Source organism: Haliotis cracherodii, unplaced genomic scaffold (genome assembly GCF_022045235.1).
Source record: "Haliotis cracherodii isolate W230 unplaced genomic scaffold, xgHalCrac1.p SCAF_18, whole genome shotgun sequence".
NCBI classification, from domain to species: Eukaryota; Metazoa; Mollusca; class Gastropoda; order Lepetellida; family Haliotidae; genus Haliotis; species Haliotis cracherodii.
The window spans coordinates 22,289,655-22,299,973 of record NW_027266273.1 but is presented as its reverse complement, the minus strand read 5'-3'; the positions used below and the strand labels follow the sequence as shown (position 1 = coordinate 22,299,973).

At 40.0% G+C, this 10,319-nt stretch overlaps 1 protein-coding gene across 1 annotated transcript in view; it reads right to left on the bottom strand.

The window, feature by feature from the left end:
* Positions 1-8,830: 8,830 nt before the first annotated feature.
* Positions 8,831-10,319, bottom strand: part of LOC139465552 (histone-lysine N-methyltransferase 2C-like) — an 84,823-nt gene continuing 83,334 nt past the window's right edge. The window contains exon 78 of the mRNA XM_071247269.1: positions 8,831-10,160. Coding sequence (XP_071103370.1) covers positions 10,068-10,160 — 93 coding nt within the window. The 3' untranslated portion in view covers positions 8,831-10,067. The remainder of the gene's footprint in view (positions 10,161-10,319) is intronic.

Below are 10,319 nucleotides of genomic sequence, written 5' to 3'. Positions count from 1 at the left end.
TATTACCGTCAATTTGTAAAATGTGATTCTCTCAGGCAATTTATAAAATGTGTTTTTGACTAAAAAAATCTGTCCAGATTGATTAAGACGATCAAAAGGGCCTACAAACATCACAACAGATTATTATGTAGGATTAGAAGCCAAACAACATAGAAATGTACTTTTCAACGTAACATTTTCAGTCTCTTGGTGATGATATTAAACATCAAAATGTTTGGAGTTCGTTATTATAATAATACAGATGGAAATGTTTTTCAGTCACTGAATATAACTGAATATTTAGACGTTTAATAAAATTTGAAAATGTTACACATTTTGACAGTAAAAAAATATACACACTATAAAAAAGCAATGCTCAGGTGAAATATTTACTTTGTGTTACAAGCCAAAATAGTGTAAACGAAAATCGCAAAATTGCCAAGCAAGTGACTTATCAAAACTTCGTCACCATAACCGATGCTACCCACAAAGATACCTACATTTCCTTATTATCTCGAAAACTGTATTTCATTTTGTTGATCAATGTGACCATACGCCCTTATTACTACCCATAAAAGTGACTAATGCGCTTACGAATGGCGCAGCAGAGGTCGCGAACTAGTCTAGATTTCTGCTATACATCCGGGTACTCACTGGGAAAAAACAATAACAAAGGCAACAACCAGTCCCGGGGAATTGCGTTAGATCAGTGCCCCTATCTGAAATAGAGCGGTTGCGTGACATTTTCAGTGCTTGAAATCGTGATCACACGCAAAGTTTGCTTATCGCAAAACCGAACAGTTACTATGGCAACATCATGAGCGTTCAGGGCGCCCACGAGTATGTAACGTTTGCAAGATAATCCTATCCGTCTGGAACATATTCTGGGTCGTACCATGAATGGGTCTCTGTGTCACAAATCACTACCACGGCGGAGGCGGTAAATAAAGGATCGAGCCACTCCAATAAAGGATCGCGCCACACCATAACGTCGCTTAAGATACTGTCTTTGTGCATAAGCTGGACACCCACTGACAATATGTTGGACAGTCTCAATAAAGTCATGGCATAATCTACATTTCTAATTTACATTCTGATGGAAAATCACACATTGACGGATTCAAGTGGGAGTGCCTGATCCTGAGCAGCCTTGTGATTCACTTTTCTGGCTAGCCAACTTCATCCAACCGAATGACTCTTTAGGTTTGCTGATCTTCTCAACGCACTAAGGGGCGGTCGGGTAGCCTAGTGGTTAAAGCGTTCGCTCGTCACGCCGAAGACCCGGGTTCGATTCCCGACATGGGTACAATGTGTGAAGCCCATTTCTGGTGTCCCCCGCCGTGATATTGCTGGAATATTGCTAAAAGCAATACTCAGTCAGTCAGTCAGTCTCAACGCACTGTACACGACCTCGATGAAGTGGTCGTTCAGATAGCCTCTCCTTGAAAACCTTAACTTAGTTGACATTCATTTCTGTACCGTCCAGGAGTACAGAACCACCAACAAAATGGACATTAACACTGAGATTATGTCCCACATCCTGGGCTTGTTTAAGAAAACTGTGGGATGCCTTGTTTTCATGAGTTTTGACATGCTTCACAAAAGGATCATCAGACAAATAAATGTGTGCAAAAGCACAACAAAGTTCTGAAGAGCCTCCACGTTAGTCAATCCACGCCCTCTCATTATAACTGGTAAATACAAGCGATTGGGGGAAGAGCGAGGGTGGCGGGATCTATTGACTGACATGATTCTTTGTGTGAGGCCGTCAATACCGTGAATTTCCTGTTTCGTCCAATCAACAACACCAAAAGTATACGAGAGGACTGGTACAGCATAAGTATTTGTGGCTTTGACTTTGTAACTCCAGATTATTTAAGTCTACATTTGTACTATGCCCGAAGAGTTTCCTTGATATAGGCAAGATGGAGTTTGTCCCTAATCTGCATCCCCAAGTACGTATAGGCCTGACCTTCCACGAGATGGTCCACCCCACCAAACATATTGCATGCGGACGCGCGCGCGTGCGTCTGTGTCCTTGTTTTAGCCCCTTAATGCCGAGCGCCGGGCAGGGCAACAACAAGTACCATCTAATAATGTCTTTTAGTATGACGCTGCCGGGGATTGGACCCAGGACCTTTCGCTCTCCGGGCGGACGCTCTACCACTACACCACGGAGGCGTCATTTGTAAGCAATTGACAACAGCGGACGTCACAGGCGAAACTTCAACCCACAACGCTGGAACATGCAGCTGTCCAACAAGAGATGTCCTCGAACCAGTATTGTAAAGAGAGCAGGTACCTTATCCAGGCGAGTGAGTTGGATTTAACGCCGCTTTGAATAGTATTTCATTTGTATTATGGCAGTTTTATCTTAGAGGAAAGCCCGAAGTGATGCACGTCTTAAACGTTTACCACTTTGGAAAAACCCACAAGCACAGGTATAGTGCTGACAAACGAAATCGGGGTCAACCGAGAGGCCCAAGTCCAGTTTCCACCCTTGCCGAACTGGGCTGGTATTATGAAGTTAAATTTTGGCTGGACTAACGAGTCTATGCATAGTCCAATCAAAATCTCGCAACGAAATCGAAATCCGGTTCGTAAACTGTCGTGCAGATTTCGGTCGATTGCAGGATTTGCAAAACATGTGCACCGCCAACTAGTTGTCAACAGATATTTTCCAAACTTTTTCATGTTTTTAATGAAGTCGCTCGCGTGATTTGATGTACTTCGCGATGTAAGACTCGTTTTTTCACAATATAGATCTTGATTATCGATCAGATCGTCTTGACAGGGCGCCACCATTTTGTTTGAAACAAATGCAAGTGATGGAATAGGATTGGTCCATAGGAGAGGCTCAGAAGGGATATAACTCATAATAACTACTGGGGGCGCTACGATCGAGCCCAGGAATTCCAGCCAAGTTCGGCAAGGGTGGAAACTGGACTTTTAACTCTCTTGCCTCGGGAAGATGCAATACGGCTGTCATCCAATAACAAGTTGCTCGGATCAATCCTTAATGGAAATCACGAGAACGTATTTCACTAGGTCAGTCTGACATCATATTATTAAATATCATGATATTTAACTCAAGAAATATTTAACTATAATGAAAACGGTGATAAACAATAAACATTTTGAAGTAAAGTTTTCATTTTGACAAATGGATTTGTCCTTTAACGGACGTCATCCAACAATGTTCAACCAGACTCTCATATGTTTGTATTTCACTTTTTCCTAAATAACCTTAATATTTTTTCGTTATATCATCGACGAGCTGACATCATCCATCATTGCGGTTGTTTTTAAAGAATAACTCTAATATGTTTTTGTTTCGTCACAGCTAGTTATTGATTGCCTTTATCGATTAAACCATAATTATATTGTTTTTATGCAAATAAGAATTGACTTCCACTTTGTGTGAGCTCGTTGGAGTGTGAACCTCCACGGTGTGAAGGACATACTGTAATGATGTGGAAATATTCCGTATCCTTACATCAATTTAAAAATCCTGTTTGTTCAAACACAATATAGTGTTCTCCCTGGGCCAGTAGACTTAATCAGTTGCAAATTTCTTTTGGAAAAATACTTCCTGAAACGCGTAACATGCCCGATACATGACTGACTAACTGACTGAGGATGGTTTTACGCCGCTTTTAGCAATATCCCAGCAATATCACGGCGGGGGACACCAGAAATGGGCTTCACACATAGTACCCATGTCGGGAATCGAAGCCGGGTCTTCGGCGTGACGAGCGAACGCTTTAACCACTAGGCTACCCGCCCGATACATGAAGGATTATTCATACTTTCCTATGCGTGTAACGGAGAAATTACCCCCTCAGAAGATTCAGATGGACAGACACCTGGCGGCAATGCTGCCTTAAGCATATATGTAACAATATCAATAGATGATGTAGTATTAAAGAACGCAAACAAGACAAAAAGCAATCGATGACTGGCATTTACATATTATCACTACATATATATATATCACATCATTTACATTATTTAAAATCGTGAAATCAAAGTGGGTATTATTATATTCATATTGGACACGAAATATTTTACTCATCACAAGGACAGCTACATGTAACATACAATGAATCCCTGAAAGGACTCGTGTTTAGATGATCTAACGATGCTTATGATGTCCATTTATATGGGAGTACACATTTTCCCACATCAGACAACACCAAAGCAGTACACCAACACTAATAGTATCAGACTATTTTGATATTGAATAATGTGTAATCATTTTCCTTTCTCGTAAACATGTTGCTTCTTGTGACCTTGTGTATCGTGAACAGCAGAGGTTATATGGTAGTTTATGTAACAGGGAGGTTATATGGTAGTTTTCATATCATACCCCATGTCAACCCGAGACCCCCATATCAGCCAGAAGGCCGACAAAAACTTCCATATAATAACCTTTTTATCATAAGCCATAACATAAAATTGTAAAATATATCCATTTGCAAGTGAATGCAAAACATTTTCACCTTGTTTGGGAGTCAGTGTCACGGGAGAGCAAGATGAGTAGACGACGCACAAAGGGACGTAACTCTAATTTTTTTACCATCCGGGCTGATATGGATCGCCCATTCAAAACGCATTAACAAGTCTGGTTACTACACCCCAGTGATATGACCGTCTCCATCGCACATGTAAAAGGCCATATATAGGTATATGATATGATGGAGGTGGTGCGTGCGTGCGTGCGTGCGTGCGTTGCTGCGTGTACTACTCCGGACTAATGCTGATTTTATAGTGCTAGCCCACTCAGACACAGTATACCGACTCGAGACAACCAGTCTTTGTTTTAACCCCTAATGCCGAGCGCCAGGCAGAGAACTAACAAATAACATGTTTTACGTCTTCTGGTATGACGTGGCCACTAGACCACAGAGGCGGTCGAGTTAGCATGTGTAAAACTTAATTATAACTTGGCATGGAATAACATCCATATCGGTTGTGTACTGTGACTAATGTGAACGTCATTCACTTTAACTGGGTTTCTTCTTTGTCGTGACCTTGTCCTTTCACCTCGTGATATGGAAAATGGATTTTCCCGGTCCATTTGGAAAATGCGGATGGACGGATGTCCTCATTGTCAAAAATCGCCTTCGTATACCACGTTCGGACAACTTTAAAGCAGGCCCATTTCCCGAGTGCAGAGAGAATCTGGGAAAGGTCACCCAAAAACATGATGGCTTCCTGGGGAGGGTCATAAAACTTAATAGACATATTAGGGGAAGGTCTTGGTAAAAAAAGACATCTTAAAATATTTTGCAATTCTTTTCAGGGAGGGTCATGCAATAAATGACCAGTCACTTACAACAAATACAGTTTCAATATTCACTGACCTGAGATGATCATGTTTATTTACAATGACTTTACATAACACTCAACACAAGAATAGCATGACACACTGCTGACACATGTCAATCACTCACTAGACCATCCAACACTCTGTTCACAGGCAGGGGGAGTGGCCAACAACAGCCACACCCCCAGTTCACAGATCAAGCTTCAGCATTGTGAGATCAGGGTGGACGTCTAAAACATCCACAAATATAACAGTGGACAGCAAGGAAAAGTAGTTTCAAATCTTATGAAAGAAAACCCAAAAAATAGATGTATTAAATGTATTTGATGTTAAATAATCAAAGTTTCAAAAGTATTAGAATTGTTTAATAAAGCTAGTTGCTACCTATAAGACTAATTACAATCACCCTTGAAGAAAAGACAGGTGTAGCCTGGTAACCAAGGTCACCATGTTAGTGTACAAATATGTCCAAGGTAATAAATTAGGGAATTCATTATCCATACCATAACACCAATTAACAAAATAGGCGGGAAATCACCTAAACTAAAATACAAAATATATAAATCAGTTGTCTGTCAGTGACCAGATAAGACAGAGGTGACATCAGCCTAAATTCAGATCTACTGAAAGGTGACATACCCGGGCTCCATATCACTGTGTGCTTACAGTAACCAGATACCTTCCTATCAGAAAACATTACAAACTGGTAAACATATTTTAGAAGTTTCAAACTCAGGTTTGAACTAATTTTTGATGATTAACTAATGCTTGTGTGGTGGTCTGAAACTTTATTTGCAACAACTATGCAAAACATACACACTGTTTAAAGCACAAAAACAACAGTTATGCCTCCAAACATTAATGAACCGAATGCTGCCTATAAAAAAAGCTAACCATTTGTCCGAGTCCCTTGGTAGGCTCAACCCGACAACATGTATCGATAGCCTCACACATACTGGAAAACAAACACAATCTTTCAGGGTAATAAAACATAAGCCAATTAATTCAGAATCTGCAAATTGATGTCTTACAAATTGAGAATCCTCAAATTAATGTCTTTCAAATCGAGAATCTGCAAATTGATGTCTTTCAATTTGAGAATCTGCAAATTAATGTCTTTCAAATCGAGAATCTACAAATTGATGTCTTTCAAATTCAGAACCTGAAAGTGTTTCCATTGTTTTCAAGTATGAAAACCTCCTACTGTGAAGTTCCCTGCAGTCGGAGTACATCTTGCCAAATCCCACCCACCCTTGGAATAAATAAACAGATGTGAAAACACAGAGATGAGGCCGAGCCGAGGAGGGGGGAGGGACTTGAGACAAGGCATAGCCAGCTTCCTCTGTCAATGAAAACAAGCCAGCCAGCAGTCATCCTACTGATACCCCACCACAAGTGTTAAAGTAGCAACTTACGGTAGCAGTAGCTGCAAGACCACCAGGACTGGCTGGATCTGGGAAACAGGTACTTCATGTCAAAAAAACTAAAACGCAAAACGATATGATGCCAGCCGACTTAGAAGAACCAAGGCAGAGAAGCTTATTAGTGAATAATGTTAATGATTTCATTAATATTTACAGGAATTACAGCTATTGAAATCCAGCCCATCCAATAGCTAATGGGCTACAAATCCAAACACTATAAAACGCATATGAAATATTTGTTTTATTTTAAAATTTTGGCATCAAGTACCTGTGAGAGGTGGAATGGTTCAGGTACAACACTTTTCCAATGCTATATAACAATCCATTATGATCCAATTGTACAGCAAATCATTATATTTATAATCATTGCAATTAATTCTCAAGTGAAGCTAAATGATGCAGATGGGCTGGTAAATGCGTCTTCCCTGCATGAGAAGCACTCCCTACAACCTGACCAGGAAATATCTCATTAAGTGGTAAAATACATGATAATGGACAAAAAATAACATGAAGATTGAAAGCATGATAATAAATGTAACGCTGTGACAGGAACCAATCTGCACCAACTTCACAAGGATGTATACGAGGTATGAAAAATACTGAATGCTTCATATTCAACTTGAGGGAAGGACAAAATGCAAAGTTGATTTAAAAAATCCTTAAAAATTCTATAAAATGATTCAATGGAAGAGAACAATATTGGCAAATTTTGACAGAGTATGTCTATGAACACTTTGCAAGTTGATTGTGCTGGATGTTATATACAATGCTACACAATGGGAAATATACATGGCTGTACAGCTGGGTAGACACGGCCACTCACATAGCCGTACAGGACAACTCCATGCCTTGCGGTCACAGCGGCCCTATATACAATGGATTCCATATGTATACACAGGTATGGAATACACACACGCTGTTTCGGTACAAAAAGATCATTAATTCTCCTACATAAACAGCACATGATGATAGGCCTGCAGTACTGAGACATGCTTGGTTGACCGGGGACAAGACAAACTTCTGAATGATGAGCTAGTACTAAAAAATTATGAGTATCTACAATGAGATGGGTATGCGAGTAGAAGACACTGTCATAATGGAGCATTATTTACAGTGACAGACCTTCTCAAACAGAAGTACATAGGAAACATCAGACATTAATACCTCATATCTGACTACATCAACAAAAGTGTAAAGGTTTATTTTCACGCTGCTGAGTGCAGCACTGGTTATTGCTCATGAACAGACTGAGATAGATAGTGCATGTCAGGCTCTGTTGCTCATCCTACACCTTCACTCTAAATACACACATACATACATCACTTCCTATTCACAATGGTTTCACGCTTTCACTCTAGTTCCACTCAGTACAACACGATACAGTGCTGTACCAGGTTTGTGTCGATGGACACAAGGTCGTCTCTGCTGGGGGGAGGTTTAACACTTTCACTCTACTTCCGCTCTGTACAACACAATACAGTGATGTACCAGGCTTGTGTCGATGGACACAAGGTCGTCTCTGCTGGGGGGAGGTTTAACACTTTCACTCTACTTCCGCTCTGTACAACACAATACAGTGATGTACCAGGCTTGTGTCGATGGACACAAGGTCGTCTCTGGGGGTAAACGCTTTCACTCTACTTCCGTTCTGTACAACACGAAACAGTCCTGTACCAGGCTTGTGTCGAAGGACACAAGTTCGTCTCTGCTGGGGGGAGGGACAACCTACTCACGCCACAGATTGTACACACACTTGTCTACATAACAGCAGCAGTAGTGGATGTGCATGTACAGGTAATTATCAAACAGTGTCAATGTAATCACTTGATGAAGACAGTGTCGTCACGAACGGTGTGTGTGGACAGTGTCGTCACAAACAGTGTATGTAGACAGTGTCCTTACAAACAGTGTGTGTAGACAGTGTCGTCACATATGGTGTATGTAGTTAGTGTCATCACAAACAGTGTATGAAGACAGTGTCGTTACAAACAGTGTATGAAGACAGTGTCGTTACAAACAGTGTATGAAGACAGTGTCGTTACAAACAGTGTATGAAGACAGTGTCGTTACAAACAGTGTATGAAGACAGTCATCACATATGGTGTATGGAGTTAGTGTCATCACAAACAGTGTCATTAAACAAAGACATTGTTATCATCAAAAAACACATCTGAGTGCATGTGTACTACCAGTACAAGATGTTGTGTTCACAGTGATAATACAACACAATGCATCGTAACGTACCATGAAATACAACAACAACAATGTGACACAAGCACATCTTATTAAACTGTGCATGTTCCTTGAACATGAGAGATAATGCATCATGAAATAACTTAAGGACTATGGATTCTTGCACAATATATACAAACAGCGATCGTCTCCTCCAGCCTGCTAAAGTTAAAGCTCAGTGCTAGCTGGTGCGCGAGGCTCTCACAGAATAGTCAATACCATTCCACTAATGTTACATGTTGTATATCAAAGTATGTACATATCTTCACAGTTCATTATGTCAAAATGGTCATTTGGCATAGTTCAATAAGTAACAATTATGCACATTCTTTATTGTGCATATGATAAGATTCACTATGATAGTCTAAGTATATACACAACTGGGGCACTTCAATGCCCCCATCACCTACATTTGTTCCAATGCTGCAATCGTCTACAGAAATCAAACTTTAAGTGAACACAAGCTTCCTTTACTATGCTAACTAGCAATTAAGGCAATAAAAAACTACTTTCTTAACACCAATACTACATTAAAATGTTACAAAAAAAAAGACTCTTAAGAATCAGAGTAATAAATCATATCATTCATATATCCATCTAAAATCTGCATTCCAAAGTATGGCAAATCAACAAGAAAGACACAGTTTATCTGAGAATATCACAAACACAAACTAGAAAAATATACTGTAATCCTGTTTAACAGATATGCTATGTATATGACTAGTAATATCCAGGGACATATATGACAACATGTTCATATAGCCCCGGACAAGCCTCGACAGCCTGTCCTTCCTCTTGCATATGTCATAACGATCTACTGCTACTATGCCAGTGTACTGGCAATAATGACAGATATATTAGTAACAAGATTGGTTCACGCCTTGGTCAGGCCACTACATGCCTATAAACAACTATGGTAGATCAAGCATCCAGAATTTTAAACATTACTTATATCTCATTTGCTATAAAATTCATCTCAATGTCAATTCATTCCTTGTGTAACAATCTTTCCAGGTTGTCAATGGTCAGTTTAAGTAGAGAATCTCAATAAAGATTGGATGAAAGGTGGTCATTCATGTGACCAACTGTTGGAGAGACAACAGCTAGTTCATCCACTTGCGACATCCATGGGCTCCACAATTACATGGTATTTTGTGCTGGTCATCTTCAAAGTCAAACTTGTAGTCGTACGTCAGCTGAAAAGGAAAGGAATACATGAAACTCAAGAATAGATGTGAAAAAGTTAGCTTAGTGTTCAATACTCGTAAAAAGACCCTACTGTTTCACTTATACAGATACATTATACCTGATGACTATACAGGGTGAGTGTGAGTGTGACTTGGGTTTAACACTGC